At 37.5% G+C, this 18,556-nt stretch overlaps 1 protein-coding gene and 1 pseudogene across 2 annotated transcripts; one reads left to right on the forward strand and one right to left on the reverse strand.

The window, feature by feature from the left end:
• Positions 1-7,688: 7,688 nt before the first annotated feature.
• Positions 7,689-8,338, reverse strand: LOC102923914 (Y-box-binding protein 1 pseudogene; annotated as a pseudogene).
• Positions 8,339-11,429: 3,091 nt separating this feature from the next.
• Positions 11,430-15,517, forward strand: LOC102924221 (olfactory receptor 4P4). Of its 2 annotated transcripts, XM_076568686.1 has the most exons (2): positions 11,430-11,443; positions 14,602-15,517. In XM_076568686.1, the coding sequence occupies exons 1-2, from the start codon at positions 11,430-11,432 to the stop codon at positions 15,515-15,517; spliced, it is 930 nt and encodes a 309-aa protein (XP_076424801.1). The 2 variants fall into 2 exon arrangements, with proteins under 2 accessions (XP_076424801.1, XP_006997022.2); XM_006996960.2 differs by lacking the exon at positions 11,430-11,443 and having other exon boundaries at positions 14,585-15,517.
• Positions 15,518-18,556: the final 3,039 nt, after the last annotated feature.

Raw genomic sequence — 18,556 nt, forward strand, 5'->3', positions numbered from 1 at the left:
TCTATTATTTAGTTTTCCTGTTTCATAAAAATGAATCCCATGTAGGTATGTAGAGTGAATCCATTGGGTTACAGACCACAGGCCTTCTTGTTACACGTCATGGTCCTTTTGTGAAATACATGCTATCACCATCAGGAATAGAAATTCCTCTTTTCATCTACTCCAGGGATTCACAACATTTATAACACAAACCATTGATGATTGGATGTCATTTTCCTTCCTTACATATTTCCTATCTATCTATAAAATCTATAGGCTCTCTCTGTCCTCTCCATCAGATTAAGGGGAGCATGCCACTATAAGGACTTCTCATTTCCCATTCAGATTTGTTCAGAGACCTTGCCAGGAAGGCTTGAATTTGTTTAATTTGTCTGACACTGACTTGCAATCTCCTGTCTACCTACCAGTAGACTGTAATAATAAATAATATTTGTTGAGCTACTTCCATATTCCATGCCTGTAAGTTTCAATCAGTTCAATGCTTAGTCAATGTGAGCTGGTGTTCACTTCTGTGCTAGATAGTCAAATTCTACTCTTATATAGTTAAATTATCACATTTTCCCCCTGAGACATAAAGTAGAGGCCATCAGTTTGGTTTTTCCTATCACTTATGCTTTAGTTATCCCATTCTCCATTATTTTTAGAAGAATAAAATCCACCTACACGAGGAATACTTCTAAGCAAACACCCCTTCAATTTTTTTCATTGCTATCTTTGGATTTTATTTTTTGCTCCCTTTGACTGAGATACACTATTAGGAGATGAGAGGAACAGCCCTTTTTCTTCTGAAAAGTCTGAAAATGATGGGTTCTAGGAAAAATTGCTAGAGTGCCTTTCAAATAAATAGTATGCTGGAGTAAAGGAACTTCAGCAGAAAGAAGCTGCATACCAAATGTCAGCTGAGAAAACAGGCATCTCAGTCTAATGGCAGCTAAATTTGAACTTTACCAAAGGCACCAGAGGTACCAGTGGCACTTCCTCAGGCTGTTCTATAAGGGACGGGGTGTCTGCAGTACAGATTGCTAGTTTTAATTTGTTCAAATATGTTTTTGTGACAGCTGGCTACAGAGGTGGCCGAGGGACAGAGTCTCTGGGGGCATTAAAAAAAGGTTATTTATCTATTTTTAAAGGTAAGGAAATGATGGATAGGACCATGAATAGGATCAAAGTAGTATTAAATAAAATGACAATACTTACTCTCTTTTAGTAGTAGTTTCTTACAGGTATTTGTTTATTCAATCCCACTTGTAAACAAAGTTGCTAATTAATATCATTATTTTCTACAGTTTTTATAGTTATTTTATATAATAAAAAACCAGGAAAGTTAAAGTTCCTATGCTGGAAATCAGAAGAAAAATGATAATTTTGATTATTATTCTTACTTAATTTTGTCTGACAATTTTTAACAAGTGTTATTCCTCAAATTCTTACCATTAAAACTATACTCCATAATTGCCATTTTATACAAATGTTGGTTCATAATTTTCTCTGAATGTGCTTATAATACTTTATTGCATTTTATATGATTTGAGTGATAACTTCATATGACCAATTTTGTCAATGAATATGTTGATGCATCATGACATATTTACATTCCAAGTACTAAGAAATTCATGCTTTGGATCCCTGGAATTGTTCTTTTATCCTGGCCTACATTAATGTCACTTTTCTCTAACATTATTATAAAGTGGGGGGTCTTAGAATTCTTTTGTAATCCATTAAGAACTACAGTAGCAGTGGCCGAACACATCCATTCAAGAATTGTGAAGAGCAAGTAAAAACCTGGTTTCCCTCTGTCTTTCCTCTCACCTTACATTCATTTCCTGGCACCACATGAAGCTGCTTCATCATCTGTCTATTAAGTGAAACCTGCCTTATAATTTACAGTGAGAACTGGTTAAAATAGAAAAACATGCACAACATACAAGTACAAGCCTTTAATTTTTGCAAAGATGTATACACTTACCAGATCAGCATGAGTGAGTGACCAAAACATGGAGAAACATTTGACTCTGTCATGAACTCAAGAAGAATTCTCCCCAACCTTACTTTCTAAGAAGTCAAAAAGATAGGTCTTACAGTGAGTTATCTGTGTTTGTGCTTAGAATCAAGGACTTAACAATAATGCAATTAATACTAATCCTTGGGAATTATGAGTGACAGGTACAACTAATCATTTTTATCCTCACAATTTGTTCTCATTAGTTCTCGTTATTCTTATTAATAGAAATGTCTAAAGGCAAAGTAATATTTCATATAATAAATAGGTGGGTCTTATTAATTGCTTGATTTCTATTAATTTCACATTATCTAATGATAATAATAAAATATTTATGTGTTGAATTTTAAAAATTAGAATGAAGAGAAAAACTTATCTGACAGTATTTGACAAACATTAAGAAGTGATGATTCTCATATGTGAAAAACCACAGTACCTAATAAGCACATTTGAGAAACATACCTTAGCAGTTGGAAATGATCTTGACCATGGTTGTGAGTGTTCAGTGTTCACATCAAAACCACCTTCAGTGAGACACTCCCCCCAGAGAAAAGAAACTTTTACTATGAAAAAATATGAATACATTTGCAAAGAAAGTCCTTAGATAATTTACTATCAAATAGACATGTGTTAAGGAAGTGTCTCCATAAGAAAAATCTTCCTCTGTTCCCCCCAAATTAAAATTATTTCAAAGAAAGCATGAACTATGATACTTGTAGTGCACTACGGAGAAATAATATTTGTTTCCTGATTCTGGTCCTACAAGGCAGGAGGTAGCAAAGCTGCAAAAAACATTCAAATCATTCCACTCCTGGTCAGTCTTTCAACGAGGAAACATCTGTGCCCTACATTAAAAGAGTATTTAAAGCCGTATGCTTCCAGATTTCAGCAGTTTTGTATCTGAAACTTGTCTCCCAGGAATTCATTATCTCCTGTGATGGAAAGAACTTCTCTTAGAAGCTGGTGTTCTACAAATCTCTGTTTGACACTCACTGGTTTTTCAGCTGAGAGCTGAGTTCCCTGTTCCTGGAAAGTTGTTATTACATTTTTTTTATGTGAGCTTTTCTTGTTAAGAATCTACATACTAGCAGTACTTAGTACATAACCTGGAACTTGCCATATTATACTGAGGCTGTCCAGAGATACTCCTGTCTCTGCCCCAGCCTCTAGTCATCCCTTAGTGCTGGGGTTACAGGTGCATGCAGCCACTACCAGCTTTCAAGTTGATGTTGATGATAGAACTCATCCTTCTACTACATGCTTCCACCCCCTGGCCCTCTAGGAAAAGTTTTCTAATAAAATGAACTAACATTGATTTTTATCTATTTTAAACTGATTGTTTGAACAAAGATATGTATTATCATGAAGTTATGTTTTATTTAAAATACATTATTTAAATATCTTATTTAAAATACCTCTCCTATGCATGTATCCTATGTCTTGCAACTAATTGAGATTATTTTGGGCAAAATAATATGCAGCAAGAATTTTAATGGCATGGGGAAGGTTGATGTGCCACACTGAATACAAAAATGCAAGATGAGAAACAATGTCACAAATAGGTGTGTCTTCAAACACACACACACACACACACACACACACACACACACACACACACACACACACACACATCTGAGTTAAGAAATGGTCCTACCCTTAAGAGTGGTTTGTTTTCCCACTGAGACTTCCTTGGAGAAAACTAATTTTTCATTTGAAAGTGGTTATCAATTGAAGATAGCTTTTGGGTTAGGTATGGCTGTTTCTGTCCACTTCTTTCAGCTCTAGGACACCATGTGGTGCAGACCCATGTATACTACCTCAGTCTCTGAGTTTATATGCGTGGACATCAGCTGAGTTTAGATTGCCTTGTTTCCTTGGTGTCTTCCATCCTCTCTGGTTCTTATACTCTTTCTAACTTCTCTTCCACAGAGTTCCCTGAGCCATGAGAGAGGGGAGAGATTTAATAAAACATCCCTTTTAGGGTTGAGGGTGCCAAGGTTTATCACTCTCCATATATTTCCTGGCTGTGGATCTCTATATTTGTCTTCATCAGCTATGGGAGGAAGCTTCTCTGATGAGTACAGCAGAATGTGGTTAGGAGTCATTTTATTGCTGTGTTTCTTTTAGAAAACAGTAGTATTAGTTTTCCCCTATTTAGTCTCAGGTTCTTGGCCATCTAAGTAGTATCAGATGGGTTGACTCTCATGGAAAGGGTTTTAAATCAAATCAGATATTAATTGGTTGTGGTGGTATTGTGTTCCCCAAAATATTGTGTACCTTAATAAACTTATCTGGGGTCAGAGAACAGAAAAGCCACTAGTTAGGCAGTGATAGCACACGCCTTTAATCCTAACATTCCAGAGGCAGAAATCCATCTGGGATCTCTGTGAGTTCAAGGCCACACTGGAAACAGCCAGGCATGGTGACTCATGCCTTTAATCCCAGGAAGCAAGCCTTTAATCCTAGGGAGTGATGGTAGAAAGCAGAAAGGTATATAAGGCGTGAGGACCAGAATCTAGAAGCATTTGGCTGGTTAAGCATTTGGCTGGTTAAGCTTCAGGCTTTCGAGCAGCAGTTCAGCTGAGAGCCATTGGGATGAGGACACAGAAGCTTTCAGTCTGAGGAAACAGGACCAGCTGAGAAACTGGTGAGGTGAGATAGCTATGGCTTGTTCTGTCTCTCTGACCTTCCAGTATTCACCCCAATAACTGGACTCGGGTTTGATTTTATTAATAAGAACTTTTAAGGTTCCTGCTACAGTTGGTTACTCCCACAAGATTAGTGCCATTGTCACATCAGCATATCTTTCAGGTAGGTCTTCATTGCAGCAAGGTTGATGTTTATCTTTCTTCTTTGTTAGCATGTGAAGTACCCTCCAGTATCATGAACATTAGTCCATATGGTTGAAGGCTCTATGCTGTGGAATGATCTGTATATCAAATGTGTTGCTCTGATTGGTCAATAAATAATACACTGAGTGGCCAGGCAGGAAGTATAGGTGGGACAAGGAGAGAGGAGAATGCTGGGAAGTGGAAGGCAGAGACAGGAGACACTGCCAGCTGCCACCCTGAGAAGCAGCATGTGAAGATTCTGGTAAGCCATAAGCCACCTGGCAAGGTATAGATTTATAGAAATGGATTAATTTAAGATGTAAGAACTAGATAGCCAGAAGCCTGAGCCATTAATCCAAACAGTTTAAATAATATAAGTGTCTGTGTGTTTATTTTATAAGTGGGCTGTCGGACTGCTGGGACTTGGCAGGACCTGGAGAGAAAACTCTCCAGCTACAGCTCTAGATATCCACCAGCTTGACTTCCCAGTGTTCACCAAGTTGTATAGGTGTTGTCTTCAGCAATAGGACCTTACCTTCAGTTTGTGGAAAGTAACCAATAGCCTTGGCAATAGCCTGGGTTGTTTGGGTATTCCAATGGAACTCCTTTGGACAACAAATTAATTAGATGTATCCCTTTCCTGGTCCTGGAAGCTTCACTTCATGACAAGAGATGCCCAGCTGGGACTCTGTATCCTCATTATTTGGTGATTTCAATTCAATTACCTTCTTATATGTATATATTTTAGGAAGATTATTCTGTATTACATTTCCATACAACCTCTCAAATGGCCCATTGTTTTGGCTGTTTCTTCCTTTCCCTATCTACTATCCCCCTTCCCATTTGATCCTCCTCCATCCCTATTTCTCCTTCCTAGGAGATATATTTGCACCCATTTCCCAGTACCCCACTCTCTACCTATTCTCTGTGGCTATACTGATTGTAGCCCCTTATCAATAACTAACATCCTATACAACTAACATCTACATAAAAGCAAATGCGTTCTGTGTTTGTCCTTCAGGGTCTGGGTTACCTGTCTTATGAGGACTTTCATAATTCTATCCATTTACCGAAGAATTCCATTATTTCATTTTTAAAAGAGCTAAGTAATATTCCATTGTGTAAATGTACTATATTTTCCCTTACCATTCAACTTTTGACAGACATTTGGTTTCTGGCTATTAAAAATATATCAGCAATGAGCATGGTTGAACAAGTATCTCTGTAGTAGGATATGATGTCCCTTGGGTTATATATCTAAGAGCAAGTTATCTGGATGATGAGGCATTTCTGTGCCCACCCTGCTTACTGAGAAACAATGACACTGATTTCCATAGTTTCTGTATAAGTTTTCAGTCATGCCCACAATGGTTGAGTGTTCTCATCTCTCCACATCCTTCCCTGCATGAGCTGGCATTTGTTTTAATGATCTTGGCCATCTTGCCTGGTATACAATAAAATCTCAAGGTAGTTTGATTTGCATTTTCCTGGTAACCAGGGATATTAAACATTTTTAAGTGCTTCTTTTATTTTCTTTCTTTTTTTTTAAATAAATTTTCTTTATTAAGAGATTTTCTATTCATTTTATATACCAACAACAGATTCCCTTGTCCTCCCTCCTCCTGAACCCAGCCTTTCCCCCAAAACCTCCCATTTCCACCTCCTCCAAGGCAAGGTCTCCCATGGGGAGGCACATTCAGTAGAGGCAAGTCCAAGCCCTTCCCCCTGCCTCAAGGTTGCATGATGTGTCCCATCATAGGTAATGGGCTCCCCAAAACCCACCAGAGATGGATTCTGATTCTACAGCCAGGGAACCTCCCAAGCAGATCAAGCTACACAACTGTCTCACCATGCAAAGGGCCTAGTCCAGTCCCATGTAGGATCCACAGCCATTGATCTGACTTTCATGAGTTCCTTCTAGTTTGGTTTGATTGTCCCTGCATGTTTCCTCATCATGATCCTGATGTACTTGCTCATAGAATCCCTCTTCTCTCTCTTTGACTGGACTCCTGGAGCTCTGTCTAGTAATTGGCTGTGGATCACTGCATCTGCTTCCATCAGTCATTGGAGAAAACTTCTGTGATGACAGTTCAGGGTATTCACTGTTCTGATCTCTGGGGCAAGCCAGTTCTGTGGTGGTATTGTGTTCCCCGAAATATTGTGCACCCAAATAAACTTCTCTGGGGTCAGAGATAGAGCAGCCACAATACTAAATATGAGGATAAGCATTGGTAGCACATGCCTTTAATACTAGCATTCCAGAGGTTGAAATCCATGTGTTCAAGGATACAGCCAAGCATGGTGACTCATGCCTTTAATCCCAGAAAGTGAGCCTTTAATACCAGGGGGTGATGGTAGAAAGCAGAAAGGTATATAAGGCGTGAGGATCAGAAACTAGAAGCATGTGGCCTGGTTAAGCATTTGGCCTGGTTAAGTATTCAGGCTTTTTTTAAGACCTTTATTAACAGATGCTTGCAGATTGTTGACTTTTTTTTTGAAAAAATCAAGATGTAAACTTTTATTACAAATTAAAAATGAAGTTCTTAAAAATCTCAACTTGACCAGATATGAAACAATTTAAAAACCATTAAAGGTGTATTGAGAAAAACCAGACCTTTAAAAAAAAAACAAAACACACATTTGTCATTACCCAAAAGAGACATCTTTAGGTAAAAATAATAAAAACCCCATGCTGCATAGATAATGCAGATAGTTCTGATGTATCTTGTCAATGGGAAAAAGAAAGCACTTAAGGTCTTCAGCTCCAATCATTGTTCATTTCTTATTGCTGGAATTTCATATTATTTCCTCTTGTTGGATGACCAAACCAGATGATGGTAGAGATGGTAAGCTGGCATTTACTCAGCCCCGCCCTGATCAGCCTCAGGAGTGGACAAATTCTCACCTGGTGGATCGACTGCTTTTGTCTCTTTGCCATCTTGTGGTTTAGGGTTTTCTGGGTGTCTATGCCAGTAATTGAAGTTTTGGAGGTACCAACGTGGAGGTGGCTGCTGACCTTGGGTCTCGTCTCCTTGATTTTCCTTGTCCTCTTCATTGCCATCCTCTCTAGGCTGTCTTTGGAGAGGAGGGCCCTTGCGGAATCGTGGTCTGTAACCCCGATACATATTCTGTCTCACTGGTCTACCTTGCTCCCCTGCACCCTGGTTGTCAGCACCCTCCATCACTTCTCTTGCACAGGAGGGTTGGAATAGTGTGGTCGACGCCCATAGGGTCTCCTCAAATAGTAAGGTGGGAACCTTCGCCTGCGATAGGGCCAGCGTTGTTGGTCTTGGCCTTCAGGAGCGCTTCCTGACCCCTCGTTCTTTTCCCCACTCTCACTATTCTGGTAAATTTGTGGGTAATTGCGTGGAGGACCCCTACGACGTGGATAGCGTCTATAATGGCTACTGTCTGCTGCGTATTTACTGCCTTGACCTGGAACTCCACCAGGTCCTGTAACATTTGCTGCCTCCGCACCCATTTCTCCTTCAACAACATCAAACTCCACAGTCTCAAGGAAGAAGTATCTGTACACCAGACTGCCATAGAGAAGAATAACCCCAGGAAGTACCTTCACAGCTTTCAGGCTTTTGAGCAGCAGTTCAGCTGAGACCCATTCTGGATGAGGACTCAGAGGCCTCCAGTCTGAGGAAACAAGACCAGCTGAGGATCCGGCGAGGTGAGGTAATTGTGGGTTGTTCTAGTTCTCTGATCTTCCAGTTCACCCCAATACCTGGCTCAGGTTTGGATTTATTAATTGAACTTTTAAGATTCCTGCTACATAGTTCAGTTCAGGCACCCTCTCCACTATTGTTAGTAGCCCACACTGGAGTCATCCTTGAGTATTCCTGGAAAGTTCCTTAGCACTGGGTTTTTCTCTATCCCTGTGATGTCTCTCTGTCATGGCACCTCTTTCATTGCATTGCCTCTCCCTCCCTGTTCTAGTTCGTCCATCCTATTCCCTTATGCTCTCATCCCCTATTCATACCCTCTACTGCCCACCCCTCATCACTAGTTTACTCATGGAGATCTCATCTATTTCCCTTTAGAAGGGCAGTCCATGTGAGCTTCTTTGGGTCTTCCTTGTTATTTAGCTACTCTGGTATTATGGGTTGTTGCCTGATTACACTTTGCTTTATATCTAGTATCCACTTATGAGTGGGTGAACCTGGAAACAACCTAGATGCCCCTCAACTGAAGAATGGATTAAGAAAATGTGGTACATATACACAATGGAGTACTACTCAGCAGAGAAAAATAATGACATCATGAAATTTGCAGGCAAATGAATGAAACTAGAAAATATCATCCCAAGTGAGGAAACACCGACTCCAGAAGCACAAACATCGTATGTATGCCAGTTTTTAACTGGGTTGTTTTCTTGATGCCCAGTTTTTAGTTCTTTATATATTTTTGGATAGTAGCCCTCTATCATATTTGAAGTTGAAAAAAAAAAAAAAAACTTTTCCGAATCTGTACCCTTCCAATTTGTCCAAATGACATTGTCCTTTTTCATTCAGAAGATTTTCTGTTTCATGAGGTCCCACTTTTAATGGTTGATCTGTGATGCTAATGTTGTATTCAGAAGTATTTTCCTGTTCCAAAGAGTTGAAGGCTATTCCTCACTTTCTGTTCTATCAGGTTCAGTATATCTTATTTCATGGTAAGTCTTTGATCCACTTTGAATTGAGCTTTGTACAGGGTGATAATTATGGATTTATTATCATTCTTCTAAATGTAAATGCTGGGGGATATCGCTCTGTAAAAATAAACACTGATTGGCCAGTAGTCAGACAGGAAGTATAGGCAGGACTAACAGAGAGGAGAATTGAGGGAACAGGAAGAAGAGGGGGAGACTGTCTGGACAGGGAAGATGTAAGGTACCAGTAAGCCACGAGACAGGTGGCAAAGTATAGATTAATAAAAATGGGCTAAATATAAGAGTAAGAGCTAGACAATGATAGGCCTGAGCTAATGGCCAAGCAGTTTAAATAATGTAAGAGTCTGTGTGTTTATTTTATAAGTGGGCTCTGGGACTGGCAGGACTTGGCAGGAACTGGAGAGAAATTCTCCAGCTACATGTAAACATCTATTGTTCAAGATTTTTTAAAATTTCATATATAATTTTAGAACAAACATTTTAAAGCTTCTATTTATCCATTTATTAGTATAAACTATGTATTCTTTAGACTTTAATTAAATACTACAGTTATTTTTTATTGTTCTATCTGGCCATTGGGTACAATTTCATGTCAGGCCTTCAGTCCCCTTGTTGTGTATCTAGTTTGGTGCAGACATTTCTAGTGCTTGGGGTGTATTAAACCTGTCTTTATCTACCTCTCTCTCACACACTAGTACTAGAATAATACATTTTTCTATGTATCTTAATGACATTATATCAGAGAATAATATTTATGTTTAAGATATAGGCAATGGATATTACATGCAAGCATATTTCAAGTAAAATAACATTATAGTAGAATGTGGAGGGTACACTAACCTTTGTAAACAAAATATCTATGAATGTTTGTAGAGTTAGGCATCCTGTGTGTATCTGTTTTAGATAATTATAGTAAAATCCATCTAAAAATGAGTCACACAGGGTTTAATCAGCCAATTATATCCAACATTCACTATCTATTCTTTTTCATACTTAACTAGAAATGTATTGGCACACAGAAGGTCTCGAGGCATCTTTATGTATCAGAGCTTGTACCTGTCACATGCAATGCCCTGGACTCCACTTCTAGAATTATAAAAATAAAACATCAAACACACTTGAACATATAGCACCTCCCAAGAGAACATAATAAAAAAGCTCTGTGTGAACTGCTTGAGGCCAGTTTTCAGCATGAGAATAACTATAGTTTCCTTCCCATATAACAAAGAAGGAAAAAGAAATTCAAATTGCAAAATCAGCAAACTGTTTATCAGTATATAAATTTCATTATGAGTGAGAAACAATACTTTTAAAAAACATTTCTAATTCTGTTGAAGAATTTGCCCTAACATTTTGGATCTTAAAGGATGCTGTTAATTGGTGAGTTGGTGATTTGAGCATATGTGAATAATTAATTTTCAATAAATACTATCTTCAGAGTAAATTAAAATTTTCCTTTAAGAAATAATATTTGCCCAAAAATTTTGCTCGACAGTAGAGTTTGAAACACTTAGAAGTAAATTGGTTCTATAGAGGTTATAATGGATCTTGTTTTCAAAAACAGTATATTGGTGTCTCAACTGCTTTCTATTTAGAGTGAATAGATCCTATAATTTGAATTTGGTGATTTGATAGTTGACTCATTGTTTTTAAAATTTGTTTTTTCTCATATATAATCTTGGTAAAATATCAGTATTGGTATTTGTGCTACAGTCTTCAAGTCAGAAATTGCCAGGAAAAAATTTAATCAGTTACATGACTAATGTCCTGACAAAGGGATAGACATGATTATAAACCAAAATAACATATTTAAAATAATAAGACATAAGTGAGTAAAGCATTTCACTACCTTCTATTATGCCTAAGCTTGTAATATTTTGCTAATATTTTGTAGGAAGAATACTTAAAGACCATTCATTCTAGATCCTTAATTTTATGAATGAAGAATGTTAAGTACTGAATATAAAAGTGACATTATTAGGAATTGATCTCAAATTTCTCCTCTCATCTCTTATTTTTCTCACATGACCAATATCTGAGAATATAATATCACTAATCATTCTTGGAAGTTAACAGATACTGCTACCTAAAACCTTGTAAGAACTATGCACCTGCAACCTCCCAGGGCTCATTATGGATCTAAGAACTAATTCAATTCATGATTTGTGAATAGACTTCAAAGTAGCTTATAGTCTCACTTTCTAATTGAAGGTTTTCTATTTAAAATAATTGGCTTTGAAGCAAATATCAAAATGTATCTGTTTCTTGACTTATTCAAACAGATGTACAAAATTCAAAGTTTGGCAATGCAAAATGAATGTTCAATTTATCTCTATTTTTTCATGACTTTGGAAAGGACATATAAAGATGTGGTGATGAATTCAGAATCTGGGGTCAGAAAACTCTCTTTTCAAGATGTAGTTGGCTATATACTGCTTGTGTTACCATGCATAAGTATCTTCCTGGATAAGGTTATAGCTATTTTTATTTACCTATCTAAGAGGCACATCAATACTGCTTCAATGCAGACATTCCAAAAACATTTTAACAAGTCTATTTTGACCTATTATGAAAGTTAAAACTCAGAACAAATCTCTAACAATAAAGTAAGATGTATATATTTATTTCAACTTTAAAGTGTTTTTTTAAAGCAAATAATTCATTTTTAAGTTTAAATTCATAAGGTTCATATATGAAGTCAGCTCTTGATTTACCATGTGTAACCAAGGAGTTATCTAAACTATAAAGGGTAATTAAATACTTACCAGTAATATTTTAAAACACCAATACAGTGAGAATTAAACTCAATATTTCTATGTTCATGAAGAGATTGAATCAAAGTGAAAAAAGAGGCCAGGACTTTGAAGGATCACAATGAGGGGAATAGATAAGGGTTTGGAGAGAAGAAGAAAGGAGAAAATGTAATTATATTCTAATCTCAAACTAATAATAAATAAAAATTCTATATAAAAAGAAATCTAATTCCAGGGAGAATGTTAAACAATAACAGAAGCTTTTGGAGTCATAAAAACTCAAGATTCTAGCAATATATTCTAATAAATTCTTAACAAATGAAGGAAAAGCAACTGTTCGACTGTGCCTGAGAATTCTAAAAGCTTTACTAATATATGTAACATATATACATATACATATGTGTATCTGTGTGTGTGTGTGTATGTGTGAAATTTTTATATGATTTACAGATGTACAAAAGTATAGTTTAGGCATATATATAAATACATGTATATTGTGCGATTTTGCTTGTGAAAATTTATATTAGTAATCTAATTTAAGAATAATTAAAATTTTTTTTTGTATAATGGCAAAAATATACTATTATCTGCTTTGAAGAAAGTTTAGAACTTACTTCTAAAAATCTTATACCTTTAGTCTAATTCTGCTTCTTGAAATTTCACTATGGAAATGATAGTCTTCATTTCAGAATTGAGTATCCTAAAAAGCAAGGACTCAATTGTATTTTTATAGATTTTGCCTCATATTAATTTCTTAGCATTCCTGTCTTACTAATCTTATGCTTATATATCACATCTTTCAATTTTGTGTTTTTATGTTGTTTGTGTGTGTGGGGGGGTTGTGTATCTTCTCTTTTTTTCTTCATTTTTAAAATCTGGTTTCTTTAGGGGTTTTTGTTTGTTTGTTTTTTTGTTTTGCCTGTTTGCCTCTTTGTTCTCTTAACCAAGAAAAAAAATGAATGGAGTTGTATGGATGGAGAGGTGACAATAAGCTGGGAGAAGCTGGAGGAGGACAAATCATGGAAAACTTTATTTTCAATAAAGAAACAACTGTCTTTTAATGTAGATGTCAGTATTGACGAATAATATATCAAATAGTAGAAGGAATTTAAATAGCATTTCATTGAAAAACTGAATGTGAAATTGTAGCTGAAAATGCAGATAAGAGGTAACCTTTTGAGACTATTTGGTAAGAATTAATTTTAAGATGTTTCATTTAGAAGTATTAAAAATGAAATGTACAAACTGTTAATGAGTCAGTCAGTCTTGTCCATGATTCAAACAGCCTAGCCTACTACAATTTCCATATTTCATGTAGCCAAATCTTTTCAGTTGTTATGATTTTTCATGATGGATAGTGAGAATCACAGCAATGATCCATTTCTATGGGTTAAAATTAAACTCACCCTTGTGAAGGAGGACAGTTGGGAAGGTGACTTCAAGACCCTAGGCACAAATAGCTTAACATCTCAAATGCGATTGAACTTTTCAGAGTTAAGGGTATCAAGTTGTCCTTCCTAATACTTAACTAATAATGTGCATGTGAAAGTCTGTAGAATTTCCAAAAAGAAATTCACTCTATTAATCTGTGACTTCTATAAGCCTATTATCAGAGCTGGTTATATTTTATATTCTATTGAGAATCACATGAAGTTGTTGTAATGCAAAGGCACATTATAGAAGAATAAAAAGAACACAGCCTACATTGAGATATCTTTCTCTGTTAACCACAATTATTTGTGATTTTCACTGTCTAGAGAGTATACGGATTTGGACAAAGGATTACATGGGATAATTATAGAACACAAATCTCAATTTGATTTAAGATTTCTTTGAAACTATCTTATATTTTCACACAATCCTGAAAACTATTGCAACTGAACACAAGATTGTTATCATCTGCTTTATTTAGCTGAAGTAGATTAAGTCAAGTTTGCACAGCAGAAAAGGGCCCCAGGCAGTAGGATCAGGATCTATCCCAGGTGCATGAGCTGGCTTTTTGGAGCCTGTTACTTGTAATGGGACACCTTTCACAGCCTTGATGCAAGATATGGGGCTTGGACCCACCTCAGCTGAATGTACCAGGCTTTGCTGACTGCCCATGGGAGGCCTTATGTTTTTGGAGGAGGGCATGGGTGGTGGGTTGCAGAGAACTCTGGGAGGGAGCACAGAGAGGGAAGAGAGGGGGATCTGTGGTTGGTATGTAAAATGAATAAAAAAATTCTTAATAAAGAAATCATGGAAAAAAATATGGTCAAGAAACTGTGAGATGACACTTCTAAACATAAACTCCTCAATTATGTCATTTCAGGTGACTTGCCTTTTCTGTCAACACCGAACCATGGATAGAAGAAGCAGTAACATCACAGCTTTTATTCTATTGGGGCTTTCCCAAAATAAGAACACTGAAGTCTTCTGCTTTGTGTTCTTTTTATTTTGCTACCTTGCTGTTTGGATGGGCAATGTACTCATAATGGTTTCTATCACATGCACTCAGCTCGTTGACCAACCCATGTACTTCTTTCTCAACTACCTCTCAATTTCTGACCTCTGCTACACATCCACAGTGACCCCTAAATTAATGACTGACTTACTGGCAGAAAGGAAAATAATCTCCTATAATAACTGCATGATACAACTCTTTACAACTCATTTATTTGGAGGAATCGAAATCTTTATTCTCACAGGAATGGCCTATGACCGATATGTGGCCATTTGCAAGCCACTGCATTACACCATAATCATGAGCAGGCATAGGTGTAACATGATCATCATGGCTTGTTGCACTGGGGGATTTGTGCACTCAGCCAGTCAGCTTCTTCTCACTGTCTTCTTACCGTTTTGTGGCCCAAATGAAATAGATCACTATTTCTGTGATGTGTACCCTTTGTTGAAATTGGCCTGTTCCAACACACACATAATAGGTCTCTTAGTCATTGCTAACTCTGGCTTAATTGCTTTAGTGACTTTTGTTGTTTTGATGTTGTCTTATTTTTTCATATTGTATACCATAAGGGCATACTCTGTGGAGAGCAGAAAGAAAGCTCTGTCTACTTGCAGTTCCCACTTAACTGTTGTAGTCCTGTTTTTTGGACCTGCTCTATTCATTTATATCAGACCAGCTACCACCTTCCCGGAAGATAAAGTGTTTGCTCTTTTCTACACCATCATAGCTCCCATGTTCAATCCTCTGATCTATACCCTGAGAAACACAGAGATGAAGAATGCCCTACAGAAAGTCTGGGGCCATCAAGTGTTTCTGAAAGGAAGGTAAATTTCTGAGCTATGTCTGCTTTTCATGACTGGTTCCAGAAGTCAATGCATGTAAGATCTATTGTCATTTCTTATTCTGTGGGAAGATAAGTGGGCAAGATAGCACATCTGCTCTCTTGAATTATGTTTCTCCATGGACTCTTCATCAATGAGCTGGGTATTATCTCAGTTAAGCCTTCTTGTACGTTACTTCCTCATTAGGGCTATATTCTGGCAATGAAATAAGCTTTGTTTAAAAGCAATATATATTTTTTAATTTTAAAAGAATTTCATACAAAGTATCTTGACTGTGTCCACATTTCCCTCAAGTTCATCCCAGATGCAGTCCCTTGCCTCCCTCCCCATTTTATGTTCTTGTTTGTTTGTTTTAAGAAGAAACATTCTCACAATGTCCTAGTCCTCTGGCTCTTACTATTTTTGCACACCATGTTTGTGATGTTCCCTGAGATTTAAATGCTGCAATAGATTATCTGGGGACAGGGACTCCCAGGTCTGCTGGTGTCTATAATTTTACCACTTATGCTTTCTGTAATGATCTCTGTCTGCTGCAAAAAGAATCTTTCTTGATGAAGGGTGGGAGATACACTTTCTGTGGCTACAATGGTAAGTATTTTAGAATTCGGGGAGAAATATTAGTGATTTAGTAGATGGGTAGTAGTAGGCTCTCATCTAGGTTCCATAGCCTCATGCTCCATGGATGGTTGGCTAAGTTAACGGTGTAAATAAATTCTTATCATGTGGACCTTAAGTCTAACTAGGTGATGGTTCATCCCCCCTACATACAAGTGCCACTACTGCAGCTTTTGGATTATTCTATCATGCTGTTAATTTTTGTGGTTTGTAGACATTACAGAGAATAAGACTGTTTATTGCTATTCACTGTTAGTAGAATGCATGGCTCCTCCTGAAACTATAAGAGTTAGTCCTGAGTGAGGAGGTTACCAGGTCAGATATAGATCAGTTTCTTCAAATCCTGTGTCCAAAGAGTATGGTGTCTTCAGAAATTGAGTTTTATATTCTTTTTCTGAAAGACACCAAGAATAATAGCAGTAGTGTATATTGTCTGGGGTTTCTGGGACCCTGACCAGAAACTGAAATGGAGGTTTCCTATTCCTGATACTTGGGTTTTAATAAGAAAGTCTATAGTTTTAAGGAGCATCCTCATCCCAGCTGATATACATTCATATATAATCTACATATATTTATTAAAAATGAGTTAAATGTAGTTGAAGCTTTCCTGGTCTCACCCAAATCCCATGACCCTGAAGTCCTGCTGCTGCTCAGAACCAAGGCCTAATGGCTCAGGCTTCTCGCTAGCTAGCTCTTTCGTCTTAAATTAACCCATTTCTATAAATCTATTCTTTGCCACATGGCTTGTGGCTTACTGGTAATTTGTGTCTTGCTTCTTCTGGCTGCAGCTATCAGTGTCTCCCTGTTTTCCCTACTTGGAATGTTCCACCTAACTTTATTCTGCCTCACCATTGGACAAAAAGCTTTATTTATCAATCAATCAGATCAACACATATTCACAGTATACAGAATGACATCACCCATCATTTCCCCTTTTCTTTCTATTCAAAAAAAAATGTTTTATTGTTGAAGCCAAGGTTGGATAAAGCACAGAGACAAATGACCAAATGAATGGAAACACATGAACTATGAACCAAAGGCTGAGGGGCCCCCAACTGGATCATGCCTTCTGAATAGGTGAGACAGTCGATTGGCTTGATCTGTTTGGGAGGCATCTAGGCAGTGGTACCAGGTCCTGGGCTCGTTGCATGAGTTAGCTGTTTGAAACCTGGGATTTATGCAGGGACACTTGGCTCAATCTGGGAGGAGGGGACTGGACCTGCCTGGACTGAGTCTATCAGGTCGATCCCAGTCCTCGAGGGAGACCTTGATCTGGAGGAGGTGAGAATGGGGGGTCAGCTGGGGGGAAGGGGAGGGGGGCAGGAGGGGAGAGAACAAGGGAATCTGTGGCTATTATGTAGAACTGTGGTGGTAATCTAATTGTACTGAAATGTGATTTTGAAAGTATGTTAATAAATAAAGTTGCCCGGGGGTCAGAGCTATTAGAGCCATAGCAAGAGTGTGGCAGTGGTGGTACACGCCTTTAATCCCATAGATCTCTGTGTGTTCAGGGATACAGCCAGCATTGGAGACATATGCCTTTAAGACCTAGGGTGCTGTACATTCAGACCATGACGAGGCAGTCACGTGTTTGGGTTTACAACCAATGAGAAGGCAGAACAAAATACTATAAATAGACGAACAGACAGGAAATAGGTCTCTTTTCGGGAAGCTGGGACACCGCAGGTGGAAAGGTGAGATTTTAGCTCTGAGCTCTGACCTCTCGGCTTTCTCTTTTACATTGTTTCTGTGTTTCTTATTTAATAAGACGGTTAGTTACATCAATATAGAACTGAATGGTATTGTAAAATAAAATATAAAAAATGTTTTAACTTTAACATAGTAAAATTACATATAACAAAACCATTATCAAGTGAGAGTTATAGTTATAATATGTAGTCTATTTGTATTTGACAAAATTAAAGAAGATATCCTATCTATCCTATATTTGTAAGTCTAAGGTTTCATATCTATCTTACCACTTATCATAACCAAGGAAAACCATAATTATAATTATCCAGTCTTTCACTACATCAAAGACTCCAGAAGTATATAATATTACCTAAGTGTTGTAAGCAACTTCCAAAATCTAGAATGACAGAGACAGCTGGCTACCTGGACAGTCATCCAAAGTTCCTCTGCAATGTTGGGGCATCCATTCTTCAGCCTACAGGCCTAGAGTCTCTCAGTCACTTCTCTCTGTATTCTGTAGAATGTCTGGCAGTTTCTTCTGAAAAGCAGGTTCCTGAAGGACCATATCATCTTGCAAATCTCAGTGGTCACCTTCCTATGCATCCTGCATGTCCTCTTTATACAACATACTGTCAAGCAGTGGATATAAGGGCACTTTTATGCCCAGTGGCTAACTTTTGCCACAAAGAAAGCAAACTCCACAATGAGTTTCTTCAAT

Source organism: Peromyscus maniculatus, chromosome 4 (genome assembly GCF_049852395.1).
Source record: "Peromyscus maniculatus bairdii isolate BWxNUB_F1_BW_parent chromosome 4, HU_Pman_BW_mat_3.1, whole genome shotgun sequence".
Taxonomy (NCBI): Eukaryota; Metazoa; Chordata; class Mammalia; order Rodentia; family Cricetidae; genus Peromyscus; species Peromyscus maniculatus.